Raw genomic sequence first — 16,214 nt, forward strand, 5'->3', positions numbered from 1 at the left:
CAAAGGTCTTACAAACTGCACACCTCTCAGAACCTACTTTTCTGACCCCTCATGTGTCAGAGCACAGGATATACACAATTAAACCAACCCATTTAAAAAAAACCCAGAGCACAACAGAGTGACTCAGATTCACTGGTATGACTCTGGGGAAGTTTCTTTATAAGTGTTGGAAATAATGCTATGGTCTGCTGTGTAGTGTAGCTCAGATATTTTGGAAAGGTGGTTTAAGTCAGTCCAAACTAAACATAGCTAGAGACTGGGGTTCCTTCTCCTCCTCATAAAACCTGTGAGCACAGGAAATTCCCATTTCTCCATATGAATCCAGACTACTAAAATAGAGAATTTATTATTTAAAATTGCTCTTTTGAAATGAGGTAGCTGTGGCTTCCCAACACTATGCAATGCTAGAGTGGCCCGAGCCCCTTTTTACAGATTAGGAACCTTTGAAGGGAGTAATTAAAAAATTAATGCTAGGAGTATTTTATTGTATTAAACTACATTTAACATTTGGCTTATTTTGTGTTTATTATTTGGGAACATTTTATTACTGGATCATTTTATAATTTTTATAAGCGAGTTTATTATAGTATCCTTAGAATCCATCAATTTGAGCAAGTGTTTAGATAACATGGAATATGCAAATAAATCATAACATCCATGTATATCTGGAATTTGTCTGAAAGCAAGATAAATGCAAGCCAATTTAAGGGAGAAGAGTTTGTTACTCTTAATGAAAGCCCAATTCTTAAGAACAGGTATATTTTAATAGTTGTGACCACCTTCTTCTTCTTTGGTGATCACTCGTAGCCAAGTGTCTTCCATGAACACGGTCTTAACAGTGAGTCCGTATGTGACTGTGGAGGCCCATTCTGGATCCACACGTCCTTCCACAGTGGGGACATAGGGTTGATCATGAGTTGATCATGGTGTATTGTAGTACAACCTTACTGTACACTTGTGAAACATGGACCACTTATAAACGCCATCTCCAACTCCTTGAAAGTTGTGATCTTATGCTCTACCTGAATCTCCTTTAAAATAGTTATTGGAAACTCTTCTTCTATTTAATGGTGCTCTTGACAGTACCAAGTATTGTCATGAAAGCAAAAGGCTTCGTTGTGAAGTTTTTAGAATTTCTTTTAATATATAGAAAACATCCATTATTTCAGTGTATTATAAATATAATCCAAATAGTAAAAAATAAAGGCAAAGGAAGAGCACACTTAATATTCTTTAGAACACTGTGATCATGATTAGTTTTTCTCAGTCTCTCCAATGATCCTCTATAGCAGATCATTCCTGCAGTTACATGAACTACTTTTAAAATCCCTCGGACCCGTTAAAAAGGATACGAGTAGTGCCATTTGTAGACCCTTGAAATGTTAAGGTTTGTGACAACCTTCACTTTTAAAGCCTCTCCAAGTCTCACTTTTATTATCTGCTATGCATGTCAATCAGGAGTACAATAGCTACAAAGCAGCTTTTCAATTAGGAGGCAAACCATCTACCTCTTAGAACCTGGGGGTTATGGTAATTCCCCTTTTGAAATGCTAATATTATTACAAGCACAGCACCAGAAGACAAGTGGCAGAGCCTGGGTGACAAGCCGTTCTGGCTGTGCCCTTTTACAGATGGTTTAATCAGGGTCTATTGTAAGCTACCTAACCTCCCACTCTCAACAGCTCTTCCCCTCCTCTGTGGAATATTTGACAGCTGTGGTCCAGATAAATAAAGTTTTGGTAACAAGTAATGGGGAACAGTGCAATGAGGAATAAATGTGCCAACCGTCTGCAGTGTGAAGCTTCATTCTCAGCCATGCTTACAACTTGCCTAAGGCTACCTTACATTCAGTGGAGGCAACATTTGAAATGAGAATTTCGCTCAAACCACTACATCACAAATTGTTCTTCAAAAGTCTACTCTCAAATCAAGATGGAGCTTAGGATGCAGTTGCATGTGCAACATTATGAAAGTACTCATTGCCATTTTCCTTCCTTCAAAATGTAGGACAGAAGAATATGATTATTATTTTTTACATATCCCAAAGCCATGAATTCTTACATTAGAGAAATTTCAGAGAAGACATGCTTCAGGTTGTAACCTTTTCCCTGACCAAACATAAACAGGAACCACATTTTCAAATGGACGGAATTATTTACATACAAGGCAAGTTAGAATTTTAGCTGACCACCCAAAAACCTGCAATAGGCAGAACTGTCACCAACCAACCCAGGACTACCGGAAGATAATATTTACATTGACATGAAGCAAGAACTCTTCATATGTTGCTGTTTTCCCACCTCCAATTTGTAGGGATTTCAATGAGTCTCTAAGCAGACCACACACAGAGCTTCAAGCTGAGCCTTCAGTCAAGTGGAAACTAGGCTAACATTTAAACAGGTGAAAAAACACATTAACTGGCAGAGTACACTGCTGATCAAGCTACTGTATCCAGTGAATGAATATTCCAGTGTTCAAAAGTTGTTTCCATTCCACTGCTTGTTCCCTGGCTAGATTTAGAGATGATTGTTTTTAAGACATCTTGCCAAAAGCAGAAGCAGTAAGCTGAAGATTCATATAAAGAAACCATTTTATCACAAGTCAACATTATAGGAATACTAGCTCACAAACTGCCACAGCAAGGGAGGGGGGCGGGAAAGGTAAAGAGGGAATAAAAAAACATTCAAGTAAAGTGTTAAGTAGAAACTGCTAGCAGTACATGGTAACCAACCTGTTGGGATTATTTCAATAGTGCATTTGTGTGAAAGTGTGTTAAGAATTACCATCTTGTTCAGCTTCATATATAACGTGTATGCCAGAATGGGACAATTCTAACCTTAAATGACAGACAAGCTTCATCATACTAGGCCCACTGGCGAGTACAGTAATATTTCAAGAAGGAAATACGGATCTGCAGGCACACAATGGACCCATGCCAGTGAGTGTGGCCATTAATTCCCCAATATACAAAGAATTTCCAGCAATTCATTTACCTCTGATACATTACAGTATTCCAAGGGAAGCATGGTTATGAACCATGGAGAGACTAGCTATGTGAAGTGTTTACCAGCCAGGTAAGTGTTTACCAGCCAACTGACAGGAATGTATGGATGTGGGAATTTCAAGTTCAAATTCCCACTCGCCTGCAAAGATCACCCTTGCCTTGAGCATGCCAATTGCTCAGCCTAGCCCACGCACATCATTCCTCAGGGCTGTTGTAAAGCTAATACTGTTCTCAGCTCCTGGAAGGAATGACAATACACCACTCTATGCCATGCCATCCCACACTAATGATGTCAACATTGCTCTTGAGCTGCTCCAAGTTTTGTCTCTTCTTTGCTGTGCCCACGCCTAAAATCCATTCACTTTTGCCTGGAGGTGAGTCATTTATTATTATTATTATTAGTAGTAGTAGTAGTAATATTAGTATTAGTAATAGAATTAGTATTAGTATTTTGCCAAAAAGAACTACACAGTGATCAACAAGACAGGATGCCCACCTAAGCTCCACAAGATTACTATGCAACTCCACGAGAACATGCTCAGCACCACCCAGTGTGATGGCTCATGCTCAGACACCTTCAGCTCAACTGAAAACTGTGTGTACTTGTCTGCAAACAAGACATGAAGACTGAGAACATCAACCCTGCTGTGTGGGAATCCCTCGCAGAAAACCATAGTGCCTGGAGACAGGTTGTGTATCTACAGCAGTGACTAGAGGAGTAATGACCACTGGGATGAGTGCAGAGAGAAGAAATGCCATGGTGCATCTGAAGCAGCACGACCAGATGCCTTCATCTGCCCCAGCTACAACAAAACATGCCTCTCCCATATCGGCAGGCCGGCCCTGTAACTCTCCCAACGGTTTGATTTCATCCCTAAAGGTGCACTCCTCCATTGTCTCCTGAGACAGATGGATGGCAACAAGCTTTCCTCCTGCAATCAGTAAGCTAGTTTCCCTTTGTCTAAATGTTCCTCAGAACTATCTACTGATTAAAGTGTATGTCTGCAGTCCTGTAAAAGTGTGTACATTCTCATTGTCAATGCATAGGCACCTTTCATAGCTCTGGCCGATATTATATTTTTTATAGCTAAAGTTTATGAGATAGGGTTGGGAGTTTTGGGGGTATTTCAAGCTTTGCTGGTTCTGAACATCTTTATAAAATGCATGTTTTGTGTGGGTAATTCAAGACACTACAAAAGTCATCCCATTTTATAAAAAAATCAATTGTCTAAAAGGTGCAGAAAAACCAAATTAGCCAAATTTCCTCTATCTATAAGTATTCATTATTTATATTACACAGACATATCTGGGAAAGTGCTGTTTCTTCCAACGATCCATATGCAAGAATGAATTTTATTTGCTCAAGTCAATAAAAGAAAGTCACAACTTGACAAAATATTGACTTCAAACACAAAGCATCATAAATGTCCAATGCAGTCTCCCAGAAGACAGCTGAGACACTGTGCTTTTTCTTTCCCAAAATGTAAGAGATGAATTTACCAAGCAGAACATTCAGCCTCCTGCAATTCCAAACCAAGGAAGCATCCACAAATCCTCAGCTGGATGAACTAACAGACAGAAATGCAAATGCAATGTCATATTCACATATTGGGATCAAATAAGCTGCTCTGTAGGGATGGACAGATCAGTCCATTTCCAGTCTGTATCAATTTCATATGTGTTTGTAAGATAGTTCATTTTTATGCAAACCACTTGGAGTTTATTTTTTTGATTATTTTTGATTGAGCAGTACAGAAATCTGGCAAATTAAATAATTCTGTCCCATCCTGTTTCTGGCATTAATCTGTGAAAAATATCTGAATGAAAATTCATTTTTAAGTATTTATTTTATCAAAATATGTGCATTTCTAAATGCATTTCTTTTTAAAACATGTGTTTAAATTTTATTTTGGTACTTTTTCTAAGCAGAGGACTATATCCTAAGTTTTGGAGAAACACAAAATCTGAAGGATTGCATTCCAATTCTGTTTCATCTGTAGGACATGGGATCTTTTGAACCATTTAAGTGTTTAGAAATCCTTTTGCATGTAAATGTACATCCTTTTTTTAACGCAGAAACAAGCAAATCCAGTGGCTTGCATTTTGAGTAACTCAAACATTGCCCATGTTTTAAAATTACTGGGTACTATACGTTGTAGCATGAATGCATGGGCAAGCCTTCAAGGAAAAGTTTTTCCCCCCAGCCAGAACTCATGGCAACTGAGTTGCGGCATCTCTTTGTTGCGCTGCAGAGGCGGGAGGTGGTAGGGTGATTGCAGTGGCAGAGGTGGGTGGTGAAAGTTGAAGTTTGGGTGCTCCCTCCCAAAAAAGGTCAACAAGTTTTGACACCTCTTTTTCTAGAAAGAAGTCCTAGGTAAAGGCAAAGGGACCCCTGACCCTCTGACCATTAGGTACAGTCATGGATGACTCTGGGGTTGCGGCGTTCATCTCGCTTTATTGGCCAAGGGAGCCGGCGTACAGCTTCTAGGTCATGTGGCCAGCATGACTAAGCCGCTTCTAGCAAACCAGAGCAGAGCAACAGAAACGCCATTTACCTTCCCGCCGGAGCAGTACCTATTTATCTACTTGCACTTTGATGTGCTTTCGAATGAAATACCCCACTAGAGCAATGGAAAAGAAAGTGGTCATACACAAGTGTCTTCCAACAAGAAACTTGGGAGGTAAGAGTGGAGAAGAAATACCTCAAGTTCTTACCAAAGCTTTCCCCCACAGCCCTTTCTCTGAACAACCCTGTATTAATTAAACAGCAGACACTGGAACATGTCAACGCTTGCTGTTACGAGAACAGATCTGCATTCTGAATGAATATACTATTACAAGCACAAAGTCAGTGATTTGCTTGCTACAGTTCAGCAGGAATAAGGTTTGATAGCATCAGCAGTTTAAACCAGTGTGCTCTCTGCTGAATGGATGTCAGCTCAATGCAGGGCCCTTCCACACCATGAGCTCTCAAAGCTGCTAGAGCACAACGACCACCCTCATCTAGTGCTACATCAGGGGCACCTCCATACCTGCACCGAAGATGTGTAACCGACAGCAGTTGATAGTGAAATCCTTAAAACTGAGCTGGAAACTGCACCAGAACTCATGCATGCAAAGATCTTCTGGGTCAGAGCGAGGGCCTAAAATTATTAGTAAGCTGCCTTATGCCAGGTCAGGCTGCTTGCGCATATAGCAAAGTATTGTCTAGTTTGCCTGGCAGCAGCTATCCTAGACCCTGGCAGAGGGCTTTCACACAAACTACTACCTGATCCTTTTAAACTGGAGATTACTAAAGAGTGAACCCAGGACCTTTTGCATACAGAAAATCTTACCTACAACCGAGTCTTGTCAAACGTTGTGATTTATAAAGTTGTTTGGTGTGGTGACCATCCCTAAAATGTGCAATGTTAGAAGTGCTCACATGAAGTGCTCAGTTACACTTCCTTTGTCTGGCTCTCCTGAACAAGGACCCTCTACCTTTCTCTTACCCATTTAAAGGACACATAGTCACTTAAAACGTTCTACTAAGAAAGAAAGAACTATTAGTCATCTTCCAAATCATATTCAAACAAATCAGTTTCGCTTATCACGACAGTGGTCTTGATAAGTTCTGAAATTCTAGTAAGTGGTAGAGTTAGCCAGAAGCAGATTTAATTAAAATTTCTCATGTCACCTTTATTTTTTGCTGGATACTGCTGCCAAGAAATGGGCCATGGGGATCTTTTGGCAATATCTAAAATCCTAAGCTTTGAACCTAGATGCACATCATTTAGGACCGTTATATACAATTACAGTTAATATTGTCATTCAAGATATATATGCCATATGCTTCAGATTCTGTTCCATTATACTTACTTCATTTCTTATAAAAATCTGTCAGTATCACTGTACACCTTTACTTGGCTATCACAGAATGAATTTGGTGCTGTAGGCAACTAACCAGTACAGTGGTACCTCGGGTTACATACGCTTCAGGTTACATACACTTCAGGTTACAGACTCCGCTAACCCAGAAATAGTGCTTCAGGTTAAGAACTTTGCTTCAGGATGAGAACAGAAATCGTGCTCTGGCAGCGCGGCAGCAGCAGGAGGCCCCATTAGCTAAAGTGGTGCTTCAGGTTAAGAACAGTTTCAGGTTAAGTACGGATCTCCGGAACGAATTAAGTACTTAACCCGAGGTACCACTGTACATATATTTCTATTTCCTCACATATTATATAGTTTCCCCCTCTCTTCAGGAGCTACATCTGCTTTACCGTGGATGGTAAAATTAGAGGAAATTCTCCTTTTACAATATTCGTGCCTGCTTTATGAGACTTTAGCCCTCACAGAGGAGCATACTCAGTGTGGGGTAGGAATAATTTAAATTGCTGTGTGTCAGCTTTATCTGGGGGACATCTGCTGTCAAACTTTTAGCGTTTCCACATCACTTTGCATCAGTATCAAATTTTAGGAATGAAGGCAATTAACGAACTTTACCTTTTCCAGTACCAAGTGCACTTGTGTTATGACTTTTGCATTCTTTTGTATAAATGTCTAAATAGCAAGGAATCCCAGAAAGCAAGGAGAGGACTAAACTGCTCAAAAATAGGTAGGTATGCCTACTGAAAGCAGAGCTGGGTACTTATCAATATATCAAATCCTTAGCGGACTTTAGGTTACAGTACACAAAAGACCTAACTCTGCTGCAAGTGAACTTTGTTGCATGTCTACCGTCTTCCACATCTCCCTGAAGCTATCAGTTAACTTGCAACTAACACAAAATAGCTGTATCTGGAAACAGTCACATCCTTAAGGAGAAGGCTCTAGTACAGGCGTAGGCAAACTCGGCCCTCCAGATGTTTTGGGACTACAACTCCCATCATCCCTAGCTAAGAGGGAGAAAGGTTGTTTTCTGCTGCTCCAGAGAAGCGGACACGGAGCAATGGTTCCAAACTACAAGAAAGAAGATTCCACCTAAACATTAAGAAGAACTTCCTGACAGTAAGAGCTGTTCGACAGTGGAATTTGCTGCCAAGGAGTGTGGTGGAGTCTCCTTCTTTGGAGGTCTTTAAGCAGAGGCTTGACAACCATATGTCAGGAGTGCTCTGATGGTGTTTCCTGCTTGGCAGGGGGTTGGACTCGATGGCCCTTGTGGTCTCTTCCAACTCTATGATTCTATGATTCTAAGAGGACCAGTGGTCAGGGATGGTGGGAGTTGTAGTCCCAAAACATCTGAAGGGCCAAGTTTGCCTATGCCTGCTCTAGTGTGTCAAGGAACACTCCTAAACTAAAACCTTTCTTCCCCAAAAATACCGTATTTTTGCTCTATAAGACTCACTTTTCCCCTCCTAAAAGTAAGGGGAAATGTGTGTGCGTCTTATGGAGCAAATGCAGGCTGCGCAGCTATCCCAGAAGCCAGAACACCAAGAGGGATTGCTGCTTTCACTGCGCAGCGATCCCTCTTGCTGTTCTGGCTTCTGAGATTCAGAATATTTTTTTCTTGTTTTCCTCCTCCAAAAACTAGGTGCGTCTTGTGGTCTGGTGCGTCTTATAGAGCGAAAAATACGGTACTTTTAAATGCTGTGGTCCAGCCACCTGCTTGTATGATACAATCTCTTTACCCATTTCAAACCCCAAAGAAAGGAAAGAATGTGATGTACTGTAGGAGACAAGCAGCCCATTTCTAACACAAGGCACAAACCTCTGAACCAAGGCAAGCTACAGCTGCTTCAGGCAACTTTCTCAGACATACTTGGAAAACTATACTGAAGAGCTCTAAACAGCATCTTAAATTCCATATCTATAGCCAGATGAGTTGCCCTTACAAATATTGAAAATAAATAGATATTTCAGAAAATAATTGAGAGTTTCTGGAATGAGACATTACAATCAAGCATCCCATAGGCTTATGGCCAAAGAAGCTATGGAGAATTCAAAAATAAGGATGCATGCATTTTAAAAACAGGCCTTCCCCATTCTCTAGCTATTATAATCTTCTTCTTCTTCTTCTTCTTCTTCTTCTTCTTCTTCTTCTTATGTTTGTTTGTTTGTTTGTTTGTTTGTTTGTTTAACCCCACCCATCTGGCTGGGCTTTCCCAGCCACTCTGGGCGGCTTCCAAAAAATATTAAAATACAATAGTCTATTAAACATTAAAAGCTTCCCTAAACAGGGCTGCCTTCAGATGTCTTCTAAAAGTTAAAATTCAGCCATATTCTACCTGACTATCCACACCGGGGAGAGGGGCAGAGACTAATATTGCCCATTAGCCACACCTGGACAGCAGCTAGTGAGTCTCTCTGTTCCAACCTCTCTTCTGCCCTCCAGAAACACACTTAATATTTTGCTAAGTTTTTATTACAAGTACTGTATATTGCATGGATGCACTTGCCCTATCAGGGTTCCCTTCTCAATGGGAGCTAGAATAAAGGGGTGTAAACTCAAAATAAAGACCAAGCCAGTGTCCTCAACAACAGTGATTACCTTTACTGAATGTTAGCAATTCATATAAGAAATTGTCCCCCAGAGACATGGCGAGAAATAGAATATTTCCTGTCTAACATGTATTTCCTATAATAAAATTTGCTTGCTTATTTTCCATACTCAGTGTCTCAGTGTGATTATACCAATGATAAAGTGTGCTCCTCCAAAGAGGGGTTTCAGTGCACGGTGCTATCCAAGGCAGGGGGAGGGTAAGTATTAACTCTCCACAATTATTATTTATTATTTTTATTCCCCACCATTTTTCTCCAAGGACTCAAGGTGGTCTACATGGTTCTCCCCTGTCCTCAATTAATCCCCACAACAACCCTGTGGGGTAGGTTAGGCTGAGAGGCAGTGACTGGCCTAAAGTCACCCAGTGAGCTTTGTTTATGCTGAGTGGGGTCCCCCAGGTCCTAGTCCGACACTCTAACCACTGCACCACACAACTGCAGTCCACTGGTTCTATCTACACAAGTCAGCGCTAGGTTTTAACTCATGGTTAAACTAAAAAGTACAACGGAGAAAACCACAATATGCCTTTAAAATATAGAGTAACCTGTCATTTAGACAACAGGACGTAACTAATGCAACTCTCACAAGATTACACCCTTGTATCTGCACTAACCAGTCAAAATAGTTCTCTGTGTATCAGTTCCATACTTCATGCGGTGAGATTAGAATCTCCACTTCATTCACAAGCATGCACTGCAGGCAATATAACCCCCTACCTAGCTCCTACCAAGATCCTTAAAGGATAAGGAAGCTGCCTTAAGCCATTTTTGTTCTCTGTTCTGTTTCTGAATTTTTAGGTGACAAGAGGCCATTTTTTAATGCATTTATTGTTACTTGCTTTGAGCCATCGCAGAGAGAGCTAGAAACCTAACAAAAGTTAAGCAGGGAGAGCTTTACTTACCTGAGTCCAGTCCTTCCACCGTGAGGGTACTGAAGAGAGCCAATGGAAAAAATATCCCATGACTGATCAAGGTAAGCAGCGATGTGGTGGTGCTCGTTGTTGATACCATTCCATGGCACATCTTTTAGACGCCAACTGCTTTTGATTATTTCCCCCCTCCAATGTTTAATGTTTTCTTGGCAGAGGTCAATTCTATCTACAAAAAAGGGGAGGAGAGAGAGAGAAGGTCAGCTAAACTTCTAAAATGGAAAAAGAATATTAGACATCTCCAAATAAATACACTCCTGACTAAATTGACTTCCATATGGGCACATGTATGTGTGTGTATGAAACAAAATTCAAGAAGCCTTTTGAAAAAATCCAGGAAATATAAAGATGCCAGGAGTCTATAAAAAGGGACACCTTTCTTGACTGTTGTTAAGGAAGATGATATATGTTACGAGGGTGACTTGTTTTTGTTTTAAAGATACAAGGCACCTGGCAAACTGCCTCATCTGAAGATATCACTCAAGAGACCTCAGGTAAACCAGTTTTACTAGACAGAGGCATCGGTCTTTAAAAGGAACCACTCACACAGAAATGACTAGACAGCTACGATAAATAAACCAAAATCCTTCATTAGCCACCTGGAAGGAGACAGAAACCAAACCCCCAAGGGAGAAAAATAGTCAGAATATATACACTACCTGAAAGGAACTGCCGTATAAGTGGAAGCCAGCGAGAAAAACAAGCTGCTGAGCAGAAATGTCAGACCTCTGAATTACAAAAGAGTGCAGCTATTTAAATTCAGGGAAGTGACATCATTCCTACCTGTGGACTATTAGATTCAAGCCAATGGTGTATGTCACCTTCTATATTCAGAACGGAAGCCAAATGAATAAACAAAAACCTGTCCTCTGGCAAGTAGCTTCTGGGGGTTAATAATGTATTCAAACGCAGTTTACAGCTGTTATAACTCTCAAACATTCAATCCCAAATCAGTACAAAAACTTCCTGGAACTGGATTTCAAAATACTGTATCTGCACTGCAGGGGGTTGGACAAGATGACTCTCGGGGTCCCTTCCAACTCTACAATTCTCTGATTCTATGAAACCCTTCAATGAACATGCACTTGCATACAGGAACAACTAAATCTATGCTATTTATTCATCAGAGTGGGAGGAGGAAGAACACGCACCTTTGCTATTCAGTACCAGGGATCTCATGGCCTTCAAATCAACACTATTTGCCAATTAAACCAAGTTATCAGCTGGAGCTGAAGTACTTGATTCTCAACCCCACCCCAAGTTCACGGGGTGAAATATGTAACTGAAAAGTTACTTGTGAGTCATATTGGCAGAATTTATATCCTGAAAGGGGGGGAGAAGTATAAATAACTGTAATAAAAAATATAGCATGCCTCCACCTTTTGAAGTTCCCTCCCAAAAGGGCTCCTTTTCCCACTGACTTCTCATTTATTCACCTCAGCAGCTCACATAAGCCAAACTCCAAGATTCCAGTCAAGAAGAACCTCCCAGATCTTAGGCATTTGTGAGAATTCTGTACACAGATACAGTGGTTCCTCGGGTTACATACGCTTCAGGTTACATAAACTTCAGGTTACAGACTCCGCTAACCCAGAAATAGTGCTTCAGGTTAAGAACTTTGCTTCAGGGTGAGAACAGAAATCGTGCTCTGGCGGTGCAGCGGCAGCAGGTGGCCCCATTAGCTAAAGTGGTGCTTCAGGTTAAGAACAGTTTCGGGTTAAGAAAAGACCTCAATAATGAATTAAGTACTTAACATGAGGTACCACTGTATTTACAATTTAGTCACTGTATGCAAACAATAATTCCAAAGACTATAGTATTCATTTCCATGTCAGAAAAGGCTTCACACAGCACTCAAACTCTTACGTTAACTGAATTTGGAAGAATGACACACATTTCCAGGCTCATATTTATTGTATTGTACCTGATTTTTACCTAGATCCCTTGGAAAAGCAAAGTTTGTGTTTGTATGCACACACTCTCTTTTTCTGTCTTGGGGAAGGAGGGAAGCGACCAGAGAGGTTGGTGTCCATGGCAGTGGCGTAGCGTGGGGGGTGCAGGGGGGGCCGGCCGCACTGGGTGCAACATCTGGGGGGCACTCACACTCGCAGCTCTCTGCCCCTGCTAAAATCCACGGGTTAGGGGGCGCAAATTACTTGCCTTGCCCCGGGTGCTGACAACCCACGCTACGCTACTGGTCCATGGTACTTGATCAAAAATGCAAATGTCTCCCTGGGACTAAAAAGGTTGGCAACCCTTATTTGTCCAGGAGGGCATTCAATAAATATTTTAATAAAATTAATGCCAAACTTGTGTGAACTTAGTCAAATTAATTTAAAAAGAACTCATCCCAAACAGGATAAAAAACCCCCAGTAATCTCAAGGGGGAAAGTCTTTTTTAAAAATCTCTTTGTAAACCAATAGGAGAAAGACTGGTTTAAAGTCTAGTCTGCAAAAATTCTATCTGCTTTTTTGTGGTTTATTTTATTTTATTATTTTATTGTGGTTTTAAGTTAAGTTCAAAGCTTTTTGAGAACACGGTTGTTTCAGAACTTATAGTTTTAATTGTTAACTCTTTAAATTATGTGGATAATTTAAGAAATGCCTTTGAAATACAGTGGTACCTCGGTTTAATAACAGCCCTGTTTATGAACTATTCGGTTTACGAACTCCGCAAAACTGGAAGTAGTGTCCCGGTTTGCAAACTTTACATTGGTCTAAGAACGGAAGCCGAACGGTGGAAGGGCATCGGCGGCGGGAGGCCTCATTAGGGAAAGCGCGCTTCGGTTTAAGAACGGTTTCAGTTTAAGAACGGACTTCCGGAACGGATTAAGTTCGTAAACCGAGGTACCACTGTAGCTATTTCTCTCCTCTCATAGTTGTTTTTTTTTTTTTAAAAAAAAAATAATCCTCCAGCACAGAGCTCCTACAGAGGGCAGTACCTCAAAACCACTGGAAGAAGTTACAGGGGAAATGAGAAAATGAAAGAGAACCAATGTAAAAGGGTCTGCTTAAACATCTCAACTCAGCCAGCATTCATCAACCATTAAGTGGGGACAAGTGTGACTATTGGCTGCTGCAAGGATGAATAGTTTAAGGAAGGTGAAAGCCTTTACACACCCAAAACACTATAACAATGGAACAGAAGCGTGTCTATTTCCTAGTCCTATGAAGCACTAGGCACATGACACTTTAATGCTATGTCTAGGTCTACACCTCCTGCGGACAATTCCCAATCCTTACCCTGATCCTCTAACGGCCACTAAGCAACAAAAGCCAAGCAGCTAGGGTGGGTTGTTTATGGGGAGATGTTTCCTAGTCCCAGGAGTTTCAGGTTCTAAGTATTTCAATATTTACCTCCTATCAAACCAATACACATAAGACAGGCATTATTCGAAGCTTTTATTGTTGTTCTCTCTTAATATGCAGCCAGGAAAAGTTACTTTGAAGCTGCTGCCTTTGTGAATTAATCCACAGACCACTCCAGTCATTCCATCATTGCCTTTTGAAGTAGCAAGAGATCAACACATTCCTTTGTTTGAAAATACTGAAGCTTTCTACTCTCAAATTCATGTGAGCATGTCTCCTTAAGCAGCTATTGTTACTCAAATTTTCCTTCTTACTCAATGATCTATCTCAGTTTCTTGACAGTAAATAACCCTGGTAGATGCACACTCATCAGAATTATACAGAGATAAATTGTTTACAAAAGCACCTTTACTTTGCTGGATAATGTTTACCTAGGCTGTATTTTTAGGGGGGAGAGGGAAAGAAAAGGGTCTATTCAAATTAAATTTAAGGCTCACACGTTTCCTACCTACAGGCAATAAAATTCTGCTGAACAGAGTCAAAGCAGGTCTAGGTTTGAAAAAGCTGCCGGGAACAATCTCAAGTGTCAAACATTCAGCCACCAGCTGCATAAATCTCAGCAGCAGCTTGAAGGCAAATTCTACCTGGGCTGATTTCAAAAGCTAGGGTGGAAGCCTACCTTTGATCAACAAGTCACAAGATAGGCTGTATTTAATTGCCTGTATTTAATTGCCTTTGACCTAAAGGGCTGATACTCCTGTTTTTTCTCTTTAATTCTTCACCTCTCTCAACCCAAGGTGTCAGAAGCTTGTAAAGTGCTCAGCAACTGGATTCCACATAATTACTGCTCACTCTCACTACTGCATAACTTCTTTGCTTGCACTAATTCTCCAACAGAATGCATTTTGAATTAGTCAACAGTTTATCTACAAAAGCGGACTGCTTCCCAAAATCTAAGCACCTACCAGGAAGCACCCTTTTTTAGTAAGGCTTCAATAGTTTCAATTGAAATCAGTTTCAATAGACATGAAGCTCTGGCCAAACATGTGTGCACCAAGGGTTTTTTGTCACTCTAAAGCCAAGAGGGGCACAGGCCATAAAAGGGGAGGAAGAGGAGAGCAGCAGGAGACCAAGTTCAAAAGGTAAAAGCCCATCTTTAACAAGACCTCTAATCTACATTTGAAAGAAAAACTCAACAATTTTATGCTGGATTCCCCGCCCTTCATCTGCTTAAAAGGATCACATTATACAGATTTTATAAAGGAAACCCCTGCAGACAACATTCTGTGGGAAATGTAATTGCCATGTCAGTGGGTGGAAGATTTCTGAATGAACACATAGATACTTATAAACCACAGCAGAAAACTAGCTTGAAACAAACCTGAGTTTAGCTATTAACAGGAATGGGAAAGAACAAACACACACAGAGAGAGAGAAGTACGCACCACTAACTCAAACACCCAAATGTTCTTCTCTATAAAATATCAGGAAACCTCCTGGCCCCAATAAAACAGTCCAAGCAAAAGGATGCAAGCTAAGAAATACCCTATTTTCATACATACCAAGCATCCGGAAAACAATCAAATATATGACTGTGTGTTCAATTGACACCTTTTCTGGGGGAGCCATTATAATTGTAGCCTTTGTCCTTTATTTTGTCCCTGCTTGCCAGAAAGAATAAGCTTCCTTATCCTCCCTCTGTGCATTGTTCTGGGGGTTTTCCTGGCCATCCAGAGTGGATTTGGTGGTGACGTGGGGCAGGGGCACTAGTGGAAGCCCTTGCGTTGACTTCCACTAATTTGCTGAGCAAGGGGAATTGGGGCCAAAATATCATTTTTCTGTGTGTAAGAGAAAAATCCTGAGTTTACAAATTGCTTTTCTTGGGAAGGAAAGGGGACCCTGGAACAAGGAAGAGGAATAAAGAAGTGACAATCTGAGAATCAGTGTACCAACAAGTAAAGATTTTAAAGAGTAACTTTTGTTTGCCATGGATAATCAGTTTTAATCAGTTTTAATCATTGAAATAAACTAATCAGAGGAGCATGGCACTGAATTCCTCCCCATTGATTTCCCTCTCATCAAGTGATCTGATGTGAAACTGAAGTCCGGACTATGAGCATGTACGCCCCTTGATTCAAACCAACTACATGGTCCTTGAGATACCAATAGCTGCAAACTGTGCATCTGACTGTATCATTCTGTTAATTTATGTGAACAATCTGTAGCTGGGGTTCTTAATGATGCAGATGCGGGGCTCATGGCACCCTCAGACACCCTCCATAGCACCTGCCAGTGGTACCTGCCAAGAGTACCCACCTTTCGCTTATTAATTTTTAAAATGATGTTCTTTGACTTTGGGGGGATGTTTTGCTGGTGGGAGATTGCCTGCTTTGGAATTGATGGTATCTGCTTTTTTGATTTGGTGTGTGCACGTGGTTTGCCTATTGTTCTTTGGAGGTCTCAGCATCACCAGTTTTTCTTATTATCTTGTGCTG

General features: G+C 40.8%; 1 protein-coding gene across 4 annotated transcripts in view; it reads right to left on the reverse strand.

The window, feature by feature from the left end:
• Positions 1-16,214, reverse strand: part of SUSD6 (sushi domain containing 6) — a 57,174-nt gene that overhangs the window by 19,667 nt on the left and 21,293 nt on the right. For 2 of the 4 annotated variants that reach the window (XM_079990362.1, XM_079990365.1), the window contains exon 2: positions 10,384-10,579. In XM_079990362.1, coding sequence (XP_079846488.1) covers positions 10,384-10,504 — 121 coding nt within the window. In that variant the 5' untranslated portion in view covers positions 10,505-10,579. Of the gene's footprint in view, positions 1-10,383; positions 10,580-11,069; positions 11,194-16,214 lie in introns of those variants that run through there. The other 2 variants (XM_079990363.1, XM_079990364.1) reach the window with 2 other exon arrangements.

This window comes from Podarcis cretensis, assembly GCF_951804945.1.
Source record: "Podarcis cretensis genome assembly, chromosome: 1".
Lineage (NCBI taxonomy): Eukaryota > Metazoa > Chordata > Lepidosauria > Squamata > Lacertidae > Podarcis > Podarcis cretensis.